General features: G+C 47.3%; 1 protein-coding gene across 10 annotated transcripts in view; it reads left to right on the top strand.

Annotated features, from left to right (window-relative positions):
- BAZ2A (bromodomain adjacent to zinc finger domain 2A) overlaps positions 1–13,898 on the top strand; it is a 30,382-nt gene extending 16,484 nt beyond the window's left edge. For 4 of the 10 annotated variants that reach the window (XM_025044695.1, XM_006908917.3, XM_015587009.2 and 1 more), the window contains 26 exons: positions 423–608; positions 1,218–1,436; positions 1,912–2,412; positions 2,556–2,616; positions 3,683–3,791; positions 3,958–4,059; positions 4,229–4,439; positions 5,707–5,807; positions 6,135–6,200; positions 6,380–6,613; positions 6,757–7,011; positions 7,375–7,589; positions 7,894–7,968; positions 8,166–8,346; positions 8,895–8,954; positions 9,154–9,298; positions 9,814–10,442; positions 10,602–10,824; positions 10,944–11,099; positions 11,206–11,357; positions 11,548–11,837; positions 11,926–12,058; positions 12,148–12,294; positions 12,690–12,916; positions 13,029–13,172; positions 13,259–13,898. In XM_025044695.1, coding sequence (XP_024900463.1) covers positions 423–608; positions 1,218–1,436; positions 1,912–2,412; positions 2,556–2,616; positions 3,683–3,791; positions 3,958–4,059; positions 4,229–4,439; positions 5,707–5,807; positions 6,135–6,200; positions 6,380–6,613; positions 6,757–7,011; positions 7,375–7,589; positions 7,894–7,968; positions 8,166–8,346; positions 8,895–8,954; positions 9,154–9,298; positions 9,814–10,442; positions 10,602–10,824; positions 10,944–11,099; positions 11,206–11,357; positions 11,548–11,837; positions 11,926–12,058; positions 12,148–12,294; positions 12,690–12,916; positions 13,029–13,172; positions 13,259–13,424 — 4,988 coding nt within the window. In that variant the 3' untranslated portion in view covers positions 13,425–13,898. Of the gene's footprint in view, positions 1–422; positions 609–1,217; positions 1,437–1,911; positions 2,413–2,555; positions 2,617–3,682; positions 3,792–3,957; positions 4,060–4,228; positions 4,440–5,706; positions 5,808–6,134; positions 6,201–6,379; positions 6,614–6,756; positions 7,012–7,374; positions 7,590–7,893; positions 7,969–8,165; positions 8,347–8,894; positions 8,955–9,153; positions 9,299–9,813; positions 10,443–10,601; positions 10,825–10,943; positions 11,100–11,205; positions 11,358–11,547; positions 11,838–11,904; positions 12,059–12,147; positions 12,295–12,689; positions 12,917–13,028; positions 13,173–13,258 lie in introns of all 10 variants that reach the window. The other 6 variants (XM_025044689.1, XM_025044691.1, XM_025044690.1 and 3 more) reach the window with 4 other exon arrangements.
- Positions 13,899–14,639: the final 741 nt, after the last annotated feature.

Raw genomic sequence — 14,639 nt, 5'->3', positions numbered from 1 at the left:
CATACCATTGCTTGTCTACTCACAGTTTCCTTTTTCTGTTGTCATTTGCATTGGTACGTGTGACCATTCCTCTCATCTTTTCTCTCAAAATAGATAAACAACAAGTTTACTATTGATTCCAAGTCCAAGGGTGTCCACCCTGTAAAATCACAGGATGTTTTCTCTGATTACTGCCTGTTCCCACTGAAATGGGGAAATAGCTGGGAACATGATGGCGTTCTTCTCTCAGACCCCACATTCCTTTCCTCTCTCTTTACCTGCTGTAGGATTTTACTAATACATCTCTGTTCACTTGCATTATCTTGATATGTTTAGTACCCAACATAGAACTATCTCTAGCAAAGATGTGACTGCCTACTATAACTAAACGAAACAGGTAAAGCCACTGATTTTGACTTTTGCCCTCTCTGGTTATTTTCTAGAACTGAAGATGTGTGGCTACAATGGCTCCATACCTTCTGTGGAGTCATTACACCAAGAAGTCTCAGTCTTGGTTCCTGACCCCACAGTGAGCTGCTTAGATGATCCTTCACATCTTCCTGATCAACTGGAAGACACTCCAATACTCAGTGAAGTCTCTCTGGAGCCATTTAACACCCTGGCACCAGGTAGGCTCAGAGGCTGGCTCCCATCAACTCATACATGCAGAGGATAGCAAACTTCTACTGCCTGGAAGAGTTTGTAAACCAGGGAAAGAATTTGGGAATCTGGGGCATTGAGTCCTCCAGATAATCCTTTGGCAGACCAGCCTCATGCCACTGGCCTGACTGAGCCAACTGCACTCTAAGCTGAATTGGTTCATTTCCCAGGTTCTCTCCCAGTGTTCCTTTTGGCCAAGAGCCCTGGGCTTTAATAATTCACTGGATAGGGACTTATTACCACACAGTTGGTCTATTTGGGTTCTCACTAACTAGAAAGAAGACATTTGCCAATGAACAATTACCTTTTACCTAACTGAAATATAAGAAAGGCCTATTTATGATAGATTCTAGAATTTTATGCTGGTCTGTGGGTTATTATAGGGCCAGTGCTTTTCCTTTCATTTCTACTTGAAACTTTTACAATTCCTATAGCTTGGTGACTACGCTTTCAGAGAGAGGCCTGTTAAATTTCCCTAATTTAATATTAGAAAGAACCTTCACACTGTGGCAACTAGAATTGGATATATTCAGATAAATATTTTGAATCTTGCTTTCTGATTTTTCCACCCCCTGAAGAGCCAGTGAGTGGAGGACTATATGGTATAGATGACACGGAACTGATGGGTGCAGAGGACAAACTGCCTCTGGAGGACAGCCCTGTGATCTCTGCCCTCGATTGCCCTTCTCTCAATAATGCCACTGCCTTCAGTCTCCTGGCAGATGATAGTCAAACTTCAGCCTCTATCTTTGCCAACCCCACCTCTCCGCCCGTCCTTGGGGAGTCTGTCCTGCAAGGTAAGTGAGGAGGGGTAGGACAAAGAAAGTCCTTGACCTGGGAAAAGGTGAGAGAACAAATCCCATAGTCAGAGTCAGGGCCTTTGAGGTGGGAAATCTGTGAGAGCATCTTGCTGGGGGATGAGGGGCTTATGGGATAGTGTGTGGTAGAACTAAGAAGGCACAGGCTACACTCTGACTCCTCTGTGCCCTAAAGAACTTGTAAGACTTGGAGCTTGCAGGAAAAAGGAGGCCAGAGGCTTTATTGGCTCCAGGTAAAAGGTATTTCTTCACACAATGACAGCAGCAGCAGCTTTGCCTTTAATGTTCATGAATGGTTGGGGAGGACAGCCAGTGGGCTACTTGTCTTTTACTAACCCTAGAGAAAAGCCCTTGAAGGAACCCTGTTTAGCTTAGTCCAGGTTAGAGTGAGTAGATTCTCTCGTTTTATATGACACCATTTTTCCTTTACCCATCCTGTCCCTTTGGATTCTAGATAACAGCTTTGACCTGAATAATGGTAGTGATACAGAACAGGAAGAAATGGAGACTCAGGCTTCAGACTTCTCACCACCTCTAACCCAGCCAGCCTCAGACCAGTCATCCACTATTCAGTTACATCCAGCAACCTCACCAGCAGTCTCGCCAACAGCCTCCCCAGCAGTCTCCCCGGCAGTTTCTGCAGCAGCCTCCCCAGAAATCTCTCCAGAAGTCTCCCCAGCGGTTTCTCCAGCAGCCTCTCCAGAAATCTCTTCAGTCGTCTCCCCGGCAGCCTTCCCAACAGTCTCTCCAGCTTCTTCAGCAGCCCTCCCACCAGTCTCTTCAGAAGTCTCCTTGACGGCCTCCCCTGTGACCTCTCCAAAAGCGTCCTCTGCAGCTTCCCCTGCATCTGTCTTCCCAACAGCCTCCCCAGCAGATAAAGATGTCAGCAGCTTCCCTGAAACTACTGCTGACCTGGAAGAGATCACTGGAGAAGGAGTCACTACTTCTGGTGGTGGTGAGTATGCAGATTCTGTTCCACCCCTAGCTGGTACCTGGAGAAGTTTCTGTCCTGTGTGGTATTTAACCCTTCCCTGTTGACCTCTTGTTTCAATAGTCTATTGAACTCTTAACTTGAGTATCCCCTATTTTTCTCCCAAGGTGATGTCCTGAGGAGACGAATTGCTACTGCAGAAGAAGTTCGTCTTCCCCTCCAACATGGGTAAATGCTCTAATTTTCTACATGCATTGGCCTTGAGAAATATAATGAATGACTAGGAAGAAGGGAAGGAAGCTCTTGTCTTCTGAGATGGGGAGGAGTGGGCTAAACAAGAATAGATTAAGCCAGTTATTTGCAATGATAATTGTTTCTTATGAGATTCCTAGGCTTTCCTACTTATTCTCTCAGGGTCTGCCTCTCCTCATCTATTCTTCCCTCATTTCATGGCCACTCAGTTTTTTGCTCAGGGGGCTACAGCTGTTATCTTTCCCAAACCCAGCCAGGACCCGAGGGCTCAGATATCCAAATTAACTTACTTTTCCTATATGCTTAGAGAAGGGATAGCAGTGAATGGGGTGACTGAGTCCCAATGAGTTGGATTTTTTTTTTTTAATGCTCTTTGGTGAGGTAAGGGCAAGAACTGTACCTGACCAGAATGAGAATGAACAAGCCAGCTGACACCAAGGGCCTTGAAGAATAAGTACTTTCCTAAAAATAAAAATAAATGCTTTCCTAATCTTCCCCACCCCTACCCCTGTAGGCTGCTAGTGGTCACCAAGTTTGAGTTCTGCTTAAAATTTTCAGAGAAAGATAAGGCTTAGTCTTATAATAATCTGTTGCTCAGAACAGAGTTCCTTACTAAACTCTGGCCTGTGGAGTTGTTTCATGGAGTCAGCAGTGAGTTCACTCTTCTTGCCTCCCCACCCTTTGTCATTTCTGCCTTTATTCCCTTAGGTCCTCATCCTCTATTGGCAACCCAGTAATTGCCCTGAATGGCATCAGTGACGGGATTTTCTGGCTGCTCAAATCATTGACTTTGTAAAGGGAAGGGTGGAGGTCTTTTCCATACTTAAACAGTTTGATGTATTGCTTTCTCCTGAGGCCCTGAAAGGTTTTTGGAGCTCACCTGCCTTCTAGCCAAGCTTATATCTCATGCTGCATTTGCATCTACATGCAGTTCTAGTGAGAGAATGGGGAGGGTCATTTGCTCAGCAGGCTTGGCTTCTGGGTGGCTTGAGAGTGGGTAGGGGTGTGACCTGGTGGCAGGGCCCGTGTGCTTCTCTGGCAGGTGGCGGAGAGAGGTACGCATCAAGAAGGGCAGCCATCGATGGCAGGGGGAGACGTGGTATTACGGCCCTTGTGGGAAGAGAATGAAACAGTTCCCAGAAGTGATCAAGGTAATGTAGCTTTCATGGGCTTTTTTAGGGAAACACAGACTCCTTTCTTGGGCCTAGTGGCAGCAAGCTAGTTTTGTGTACTCAGAGACCTGTTCTTGTGCTATTATTGCTGGCCAAAGGCAAGGTAGGGCTGTGACTACATTAATGCCACTTTTTCTCCTCTTAGTACCTGAGCCGCAATGTGGTGCACCATGTCCGCCGTGAGCACTTCAGCTTCAGTCCCCGTATGCCTGTTGGTGATTTCTTTGAAGAGAGGGACACACCAGAGGTGCAGATCCAAGGGTTAAATATGCTTTTGTCACTGAGAAAGGGTTGGTGAATAAGCTGCAGCTGCCTCTTGTGGGGTTTGGAGGTTCTGGGGCATTGAATGGTTCAGAGAGCTGGGTAGCTCGCACACACTCCCTCTCATTATAACAAAGTCTTCCTCATGACCTTAGGGCTTGCAATGGGTACAACTGTCAGCAGAGGAGATCCCATCCAGGATTCAGGCAATTACTGGGAAACGGGGCCGGCCTCGAAACACTGAGAAGGCCAAGACCAAGGAAATTCCCAAGGTGAAACGGGGCCGAGGTCGGCCACCCAAGGTCAAAATTACTGAACTGTTGAATAAGACAGACAGCCGCCTCCTAAAGAAACTGGAGGCCCAAGGTACAGTGGTGCTTCTTATTTTGAGATTCTGCTTGCTCTGTGAGGTATCTGAAATGTTAATGAGTTCTTGATGGCTGAGTTTCCCAGGAGCATGACTGACATAGTCTGGACAGAATGAATCTGAATCACCTTTCCCTCCCTGGAAAGCAGCATCAGGGTCCCAGCGCTTGTGGTACTTCTTTAACAACTGGTTTCTTCCTTGATTTGCTCTTAGTAATGGAGCCTTAGGCGGTCCCCAGATACAGTTGTGAGAGAAGAGGACTTTCTTGTCCTTTCTTACCATCTTTCAGCTCCTTACTTGTCTTGCTGGTTTTGGTTGTACACTCTTACTTTACTCATTGCCACTATCACAGAGGTTCAGCATTCATATCTGAATCCAAAAGATAATTTGCACTGTTTTAGTGGGATAGACAGGTAGGGAATGTCTAATTTTTTAGTAAATATTGCATTTACACTGATATAGTATGAAGTATCTGAAAAATTTGGAATCTTCTGCTCTGCCAGATTCTGACTGTATAACCTAGAGCAAGTCACTTATATTTTAATAGGAGCTTATATTGGTTTATTTGCAGATAATATCTAACTTAGAGGGTTGCTACACAGATGTGAGGGAAGGGTTTCCTTGCCAGAATAGAATAGGTACTAATAGCAAAAACATCAATTCTAAAACACTGTTGTTTGCAGGATCACACTTCAATATTCAGTCTTCCAAAGGGGGAAAAATTCAGATTTTTTTGTGGAGCAAGACATAAGAGCTGATCATAAACAACAGTTATATGTCAGTGTTGATCTGATTCCACTGCGATGCCCATTATCTGGTTCCTTTCTTTCTGGCACATTCTTGGTTAATCAGTGCTTCCAACTCTGGAGACTGCCTTCTTTCCATGGCAGTTAGGTTTTCTGTTTCCTTTCTCTGCTCTAAAATCAATCTGTGGGTTACTGCACTTGTCAGGTAGCCTGGGAGATATGTAGGTTATGAGACTACTCTGTCGTCATGGTCTTTAGGCCTCCTTCTAAAGTAGTACAGGGACTGGTACTTCTGGGCAGGAGACCCATTTGAGTTCTTTGTGCTGTCCCCATAGCAGGTACCTCTCCTACATTTCCCCCTACATCCCTAACATTTAATTTTGTATACTTAAATAAAACAGTTCTAGATTCTCCAGGGAGTTGCTTGAGAAGCCAGCTTCGTAACAGGCTTGTGTTGCTGTAGATGCTGGAGTTTGATCTACATGCCTCACTCTTTGTTTTTTTGTTTCTGCCCTCATAGAAACGCCGAATGAGGAAGTTAAAGCAAAGATGAGTAAAATCAAGAAGAAGATGAAGCAAAAGGTACAACGTGGAGAGTGTCAGACTACTACCCAAGGACAGGTGAGGGACATCAGAGAGATCACATAGTGGGTTAACTTTTCCTACCACCTGCTCCATTTTTTTTTTTTTTTCTTTTCCTACATCTGTGCCACCCTCCATGTAGCAGCATACCTTTGTTACCTGAAATTTGGGGGGCGGCTTGATTTAGAGAATTGGGCTTGTTCAAGAATAATATGAGCATCTCCAGGGTGAGAGAATCGATCCATTGCCAAACCCTTATTCCACCCCTCACCTCTCCTCCCCAGAACCCTTTTTTTTTTTTAATCCTAGCCCAAGCAGAGATGCTTTCAGAGGTTGAGGAGAAATGACTTCCCTTATGGTTTACAGGCCAGAAGCAAGCGGAAACAAGAGACCAAGAGCTTAAAGCAGAAGGAAGCTAAGAAGAAATCCAAGGTAGGTGCACGTACACACAAGTATAACTTTGAAGTCACCAAACATTTTGCAAGACATGTGCATTCGTCTTTTTTTTATGGTCATATTTCTGGGCTCTGAGGTAGAGAGAATGAGGACCAGGGAAGGGTGGTGACTGGAATCTTTTTGTCACTCTTGGTTCCTCTCTCTCGGGTGGTTAGGCTGAAAAAGAGAAGGTAAAGACAAAGCAGGAAAAACTGAAGGAAAAAGTCAAGAGGGAGAAGAAAGAGAAGGTGAAAATGAAGGAAAAGGAGGAGGTGGCCAAAGCCAAGCCAGCCTGTAAAGCAGATAAAACACTGGCCACACAAAGGCGCTTGGAGGAGCGGCAGAGGCAGCAGATGATCTTGGAGGAGATGAAGAAGCCCACAGAGGATATGTGTCTGACTGACCATCAGGTAGCGAGGGGAGGAGAACAGGTCCTGGGTCCTGGAGGGGCCAGTTGTGAAGATACTTCCATTAAAGTAAGAACCTCCTAGATATCCAAACTGTTACCTTCCGATCTGTTTGAGAGAACCCCCTACCATTTTTATCCTTACAGCCGCTGCCTGACTTCTCACGCATCCCTGGTCTGATCCTGCCTAGTGGAGCCTTCTCAGACTGCTTGACCATTGTGGAGTTTCTGCACAGCTTCGGCAAGGTGCTAGGCTTTGACCCTGCCAAAGATGTACCTAGCCTAGGGGTCCTGCAGGAGGGACTCCTGTGTCAAGGCGACAGCTTGGGCGAGGTGCAAGATCTGCTGGTGCGGCTTCTGAAGGCTGCTCTCTATGATCCTGGCTTGCCTTCCTACTGTCAGGTGAGAGGTCCTTTCCTAGGCAGGTTGGGAGGGCCCAGGATCCAGTGCTTTGTCTCAGCTTTACTTTCTCTTTAAGTTAGACACATGAAAGCCCCTCCCTTAAGTGAAAGGACCAGTGGAGATATAATTTCTGTTTTTCTTATATCTTTCCCTTGTTTCTTTTTTTATGACTTCCCTCTGCTTATTTTACTCATTCTCCTTTATTTTGCACCATTCCTTTGTCTTTGCTCATCTTATCCTAGCCAACTTTTCTTTTTCTGTGTTAACTCCATAGTTCTCTCCTGTATTTTCTTGTTCCAGATTCACACAACTTGAGTTATTCCTCTTTCTCTCTTAATTCCCATTATGTTCTCCTCCAAACAGTCTTTAAAGATCTTGGGGGAGAAGGTGTCGGAGATCCCACTGACAAGAGACAATGTATCTGAAATCCTGCGCTGCTTCCTCATGGCATATGGAGTGGAGCCAGTCCTCTGTGACAGCCTGCGCACCCAGCCTTTTCAGGCCCAACCACCCCAACAGAAAGCTGCTGTCCTGGCCTTCCTTGTACACGAGCTCAACGGCTCCACCCTCATCATTAAGTGAGGGGCAGGGGTGGGGATGGTTATTGTATGCCTTGGTCAGAATGGGATGGGGTTGGGTTTAGCCATCCAGAGTCCTGGGTGATGTATGTCCACTGCCCTCCTCTGGAGACGCTGGAGTGACTTGGGACTGAATCTTAGTGCCTTACCTGGGACAACCCAAGCCTTCCTTTGCCATTCATGCAATCTAGGCTCTAGGCTGAAACTTCCTGTTCAGCTGTAGCCCCTTTACCCTTGAGCCTCCTTTCTTTTTTGTGTGTGCTGCCACTTCTACCTCAAAATCCCATTCACTATTCCCCTGCAGTGAGATTGACAAGACTCTGGAGAGTATGTCCAGCTACAGGAAAAACAAGTGGATTGTTGAAGGCCGGCTCCGGAGGTAGGGACAGGTCAGAGGGTAGGGCCTAGAAAAAGGAGAAAAGGGGAAAGGGTGAAGCATTGTCTGGAATTTGATGCTCTTTGTCCTTCCTCTGGCGTTGGGACCTTGCCCCAGGGCTCAGGATGGCTTAGATTCCAGGTGTTCCTTTTGTGGCAGTATCACTTTCCTCACCAAGTTTCTCTGATCTCTATTTCAAGACTGAAAACTGCTCTGGCCAAGCGAACTGGGCGGCCTGAGGTAGAGATGCAGGGGCCAGAGGAAGGCCTAGGGCGGAGGCGCAGCTCTCGGATCATGGAGGAGACTAGTGGCATGGAAGAGGAGGAAGAAGAGGAAACTACAATAGCTGCCCATGGCCGTAGGAGTCGAAGGGATGGAGAGGTACTAGCCCCAGACCACGAAAAATTGGAGTTGGAAAACGGATTATAGTTGACTCATTTTTTTTTAATAGTTGACTCTTGAACAACGTAGGTTTGAAGTGTGCAGGTCCACTTATATGCAGATCGTTTTCAATATACAGTCAGCCCTTCATATCCATGGGTTCGTATCTGTGGATTCAACCAACCATGGATCGAAAATAGTACATATTTTCAATTTGCAGTTATGAGTTTGCCGATGCGGAGGGCTAACTATGCATTGTTCTACACCATTTTATATAAGAGACTTGCGCATCCATTTTGGTGTCCACAAAGTGTCCTGGAACTAATTCCCCACAGATAACTGAGAGACAACTGTAGTTTAGTTTTAGAGGGAATCAAAAGTTATATGTGGTTTTTTTTGTTTTTTTGTTTTTTGATTACACAGGGGTGGAAAGGAGGGGAGAGAGGATGTTGGCACTCTTAACCCTCTCATTATTCAAAAGTCAATTGCATTTCTCTTTATTGAATCTGATAATTCCTTTTCTTGGTGTCTACTCGTTTCTTCTCCAGGTTGATGTCACAGCATCTAGCGTCCCGGAGCTAGAGCGCCAGATAGAAAAACTTAGCAAGGTATTGTGCTTCTAATCTCTCAGGAGCTGGAGATCTGGGCTGGGTGAGAATTGATCACCTTATGCACTGGGCCCAGATAGTGTCAGTTTTGTAGGGAAGGCTGAGAGCCATTGCTCTTCTCTCATATACTGGATGAAGTCACCACTGTCACTCTGAAAGTGTGTTTTTTATTCATCTTCCTTTTCCACTGCCTACCCAGCGCCAGCTCTTCTTTCGTAAAAAGCTGCTTCACTCATCCCAGATGCTTCGGGCAGTCTCCTTGGGTCAGGATCGCTACAGACGCCGCTACTGGGTGTTGCCCTATTTGGCTGGTATCTTTGTGGAAGGAACAGAAGGGAGCTTAGGTAGGTGTGTCATGGGAGCTTGAATTGAGGCCTAACAAAAGTTAAACAATTCTTTTTCCTCTGCCTAGTCAGCTTAGGCTTCTTTCATTTTATGAGAATCAGTATAGCCTAATGGTTAAGAGCATGGGTACTGGAGTAAAACTGCTGCCTACCTGCTCTGCCATTTACCAGCTGTATGCTTCAGTTTCTTCATTTGTAAAATGAAAATAATTACAGCATATTTTCTTTATAGTGCTGTAGAGAGAATCAAAATGAGCTAACGTTCTTAGAATAGTGCTTAACATGTAGCTGGTTCTCAATAAATGTTAGCTTTATGCTGCTGCTGCTGCTTACTTGGGAGAATAGTGTTTCTTTCTCAGATACTGTGTTCATTGTCTGATAAGCTGTTTCAGTGGAATCTCAAAACAGAGAGATTAAGTCCAAGAGAAAAAGAAAATATATCTTGTGTTTATATACCCTCTTTCTTTCTCTCTATGTATCAGTGTAAGTCTTAAGCTTTTTACTTCTCTTTACAGTTCCTGAGGATATGATAAAGCAGGAAACTGACTTCTTGAAAGTGGCAGCCCATCCAGCGCCCAGCCCAGCCCGCTTTTCTCTGAAGAAGGAGTTAGCTGGCTCCAGCACCTCTGTCAGTACTCCTGCCCGGGCCCGAGGCCGACCTCGGAAAACTAAGCCTGGGTCTGTGCAACCTAGGCACCTTAAATCTCCTGTCGGGGGTCAGGGGTCCGAACAGCCCCAAGCCCAGCTTCAGCCTGAGACTCAGCCCCAGCCCCAGCTTCAGCCCTATCCTCAGTCCCATAATGGGTTCCTCGAGCCAGAAGGCTCCCTTTTGTCTCTGGGTCAGAGCCAGCATGACCTCAGTCAGTCAGCTTTCCTTTCTTGGCTGAGCCAGACTCAGAGCCACGGCTCCCTGCTGAGTAGCTCAGTCCTCACACCTGATAGCAGCCCCGGAAAATTGGACCCAACTCCATCACAGCCCCCGGAGGAGCCAGAACCTGAAGAAGCAGAATCCAATCCTACTTCTCAAGCCTCCTGGTTTAACTTCTCAGCCCAGATGCCCTGCAATGCTGCCCCTACACCACCCCCTGCAGTTTCTGAGGACCAGCCCACTCCCTCCCCCCAGCTACTTGTCTACTCTAAGCCAGTAAGTAGCCAAAATTAGTGGTATGCATTTGACTTCATCTTGCCACAGGCTCCATTGCCTGGCTGTGGGCTGTTGCTAAAATTGGGGGAATGGATGGGGAGTCATTAGGGTCCTATAAACGTGAAACACCCTCATCCCCTTGTTTCATCTCGTGCACAGGTCAGTAGACCCAGTGCTGCCAACCCCTGCTCTCCAGTGCAACTCTCTTCCACCCCCTTGCTGGGAATGACTCCTAAGAGGCGAGCAGGAGACCCTGGTGAAACACCACAGAGTCCCACAGGACTGGGACAGCCAAAACGGAGAGGGAGACCCCCCAGTAAGTTCTTCAAACAGATGGAGCAGCGTTACCTAACCCAACTGACAGCCCAGCCTGTCCCCCCTGGTGAGTGACCTTGGGGCAGAATAGGTTAAGAGTATATAGGTAGTAGTGTCATCAGAGGTGGGCCATGTGAATCATACCTGGTTCCCACCATACCCCACATACATAAACTCTGTTCGCAGAGATGTGCTCGGGCTGGTGGTGGATCCGAGATCCTGAGACATTAGATGCCACACTCAAGGCCCTGCACCCCCGAGGCATCCGAGAGAAGGCACTTCACAAACACCTAAATAAGCACAGGGACTTCTTACAAGAAGTCTGCCTCCGGCCCTCAACTGGTAAAATAGATATTTTAACCTAGCTAAAGAGCCCGGGGTAAATTATTGGGCTGCTACTGTGAACAGCAGCCTGATGGTCCTTTCTCTCTGCCTCCTGTCTTCTCAGACCCCATCTTTGAGCCCAGTCAGCTACCTGCTTTTCAAGAAGGGATTATGAGCTGGTCCCCCAAAGAGAAGACATATGAGACAGACTTGGCTGTTCTTCAGTGGGTAGAGGAGCTGGAACAGCGAGTTATCCTGTCTGATCTGCAGATTCGGGTACACTGGGGCTGGTACTGGGGAGGGGGTTGTTGAACGGAGGGTGGTAAATCTCTTGTACCATTAGGAGAAACCTGGGATTCCTCTTTACACAAGTGACCTCCCATGACCTTAATGGGTCACATTTTTTTTCTGTGCTTAATTTTTTTCCTTTACACTGAGTATTTTTATTCCTGTCTCTCATCTGCAGGGCTGGACATGTCCTAGCCCAGACTCTATTCGTGAAGACTTGGCCTACTGCGAGCATCTACCTGACTCCCAGGAGGATATCACCTGGAGAGGTCGAGGCAGGGAAGGACTGGTCCCCCAGCGTGAAACTACCAACCCTCTGGACCTGGCTGTGATGCGACTGGCTGCCCTGGAGCAGAATGTGGAGCGGCGGTACCTACGGGAACCCCTCTGGCCTGCTCATGAGGTTGTGCTAGAGAAGGCCCTGCTCAGCATGCCCAATAGTGCCCCCCAGTGCACCACTACAGAGATGTGAGTCACTTACCCATTCTTGGTCTTGGCAAGGGATAAGTTTAGGGATCTTACTATTCATCCAAAGGTCACCACTTTCTCCCTCCAGATCATATGAGATCACCCCTCGCATTCGGGCCTGGCGCCAGACGCTTGAGCGGTGCCGGAGTGCAGCCCAGGTGTGCTTGTGCCTGGGCCAGCTGGAGAGGTCAATTGCCTGGGAGAAGTCCGTCAACAAAGTGGTAAGAGGCTGGGAGAGCCTGAGAAGGCTGGGGAGCCAGGCAGACAGAGACTTGAGGGCTTACTCTGCCTCCTCACAACCTTGGTCCAGACCTGTCTAGTGTGCCGGAAGGGTGACAACGATGAGTTTCTTCTGCTTTGTGATGGATGTGACCGTGGCTGCCACATTTACTGCCATCGGCCCAAGATGGAGGCTGTTCCAGAAGGAGATTGGTTCTGTGCTGTGTGTTTGGCCCAGGTAAGGTTTCTCTTTCCTACTTCTGAGTAGAAGTCCCAGATTTCCTTTCTCATCTCGTTTACCACCAATCCTACAAATATCACTTCTTACTGGGCCTTCAGTCTGGAAAGAGCTCCAGACTAGGTGCTAGGAGACCTGGGTTCCTGGCTTCTGGTCCGTCTTTGGAAAAGTGACTTAAATTCTATAGCCTCTCTTCCTCTCATATATAAAAAGAGAATGGTTATACTTTCCCTTTTACCTACCATATTGGTGAATAAATTCACATGCTGGCTTATGTATGGAAGTATTTTGGAGCCTTCTCAATCACACTTTGACATGTAGGGATTGTAATGAACTGAATGGCAAGCAGAGTACATCTCCAGGTATTGCTGTTCTCACCTTTTCCCTATCCTCAGCAGGTAGAGGGAGAATTCACTCAGAAGTCTGGTTTCCCAAAACGAGGCCAGAAGCGGAAAAGTAGTTATGTGCTAAACTTCCCAGAGGTGGATGGCCGCCGACGCCGGGTACTGTCGAGGGGCCGAGAAAGCCCAGCAGTACCTCGGCACTCAGAAGAAGGGCTGTCCCCCTCAAAGCGGCGGCGACTCTCCATGCGGAACCACCACAGTGATCTCACATTTTGCGAGTGAGTTCAATGAATTCTGGGGACAACTAGCTCTACCTTTACCGGAGTAAAGGGCTGGGAGGAGTCAGTGTATTTGCTTCCTGAGATGCAGCCACTGTCCCTTTAATGGTAGGATTATCTTGATGGAGATGGAATCCCATGATGCAGCCTGGCCTTTTCTGGAGCCTGTGAACCCACGTTTGGTAAGTGGGTACCGGCGCATCATCAAAAACCCTATGGATTTTTCCACCATGCGGGAGCGGCTGCTCCGGGGAGGGTAAGTAGACATCAGCAACATTCCTAGCTTTTCTGTTACCGCTCTAACTCCTACCCACTCACATGTTAGGCTCCATCCCTGCCCAGGTACACCAGCTCAGAGGAGTTCGCAGCTGATGCGCTCCTGGTCTTTGACAACTGCCAGACCTTCAATGAGGATGACTCTGAAGTGGGCAAGGCTGGGCACATCATGCGCCGCTTCTTCGAGAGCCGCTGGGAGGAGTTTTATCAGGGAAAACAGGCCAATCTGTGAGACAAGGGAGGTGGGGAGTCACCTGTGACATCTCCCCCTACCCTCCAAACAAAAAAACCCTGCCATTCTCACCTGCTGATGCTGCCCTGGGTCCAGACTCAAGTCAGAGATATAACCCTGATTTTTGAGCCTACCCTTGGCAGCACCTTACATCCTCTTATCCCTAACACCCCTTTCTCCTTTTCCTGCTCTCGCTGCTCAAATAAGAGGAGCAGAGATGAGGTCCTTCTGGACTAAAAGCCAAAAAAGAAAAAAAATTATTTTCCTTTCTGTTTTTTTCCTAATTAAAAATGAGAAGGAAGAAAGAAGTCCCTACTTCCTCCCCCTAGCTTCCGCTCCTTCCCTGTACGTGCCCCAGCATTCTGGGGCTATTTAACAATAGCAATAGTTTCTAGTGAATGTGTGAAACCGAGAAACACTCTGTACTGTGTGTGGACCCGCAGTGACGGCCAGTAAAGTGGACTTAACTCCCAAGTGTGTCGAGCCGGACACCGGGCCCTGAACATGCTGCTTCCATGTTCAGTCCCTCCCCTGCTTCTCACTTTCTCAATTTTTCATCTTCCCTCCCCTCCCCTTTTCCAATTTTCTGTCGTCCAATAATGTAAAACTATCGTGTACGGGTTCCTTCATCCTTTTTCCTCAAATCTTTTCCCTTCAAAGGAAAAAAAAGTTCAGAAGTCCTCGTCTTTCTCTCTGTCCTCATCTTCTGCCATTAGCTATCCCCTCTATAATGTTGGATACTCCTCATATGCTGAGTTTCTAGCCTTTTCTTAAACTCAGTAGCTGAGGAGAGGGCAGGGAGGCACCCTGGACCCTGGGACTTCCAGCCTCCTTCCCCAGCCTCTTACCCAAACCTCCCTCTTGGGAACTCCTCAGGGACAACTACTGCTGAGTTTGGGTAAACCCCAAGATGGAGGTACAGAGGCAATCGACTGGCTTCAGAGAGAAAGAATGTGTGTGTGTGCGTGTGTGTGCGTGTGTGTGCGTGTGTGTGTGTGAGTGAGAGAGAGAGAGAGAAAGAGATGGGGGTGGGGGGTGAGAGAGGATACTATAATTGTGCCCCTGTATTGTTTGATGGCATCCATTCAATTTACCCAAGTATGTTTTTATTCCCACCTTTCCCATTGTTTCAAACCATCACTTTTTTTGTCTTTGCAAAACCACAGGAACAGTTTTTCTGGGTACAAGGCTGTCTCTCTCCTCTCTCTCCCAGTC

The sequence above is a fragment of the Pteropus alecto genome, unplaced genomic scaffold (genome assembly GCF_000325575.1).
Source record: "Pteropus alecto unplaced genomic scaffold, ASM32557v1 scaffold433, whole genome shotgun sequence".
Lineage (NCBI taxonomy): Eukaryota > Metazoa > Chordata > Mammalia > Chiroptera > Pteropodidae > Pteropus > Pteropus alecto.
The sequence above is the reverse complement of the archived record's forward strand: the minus strand, read 5'-3'. Positions and strand labels throughout refer to the sequence as shown.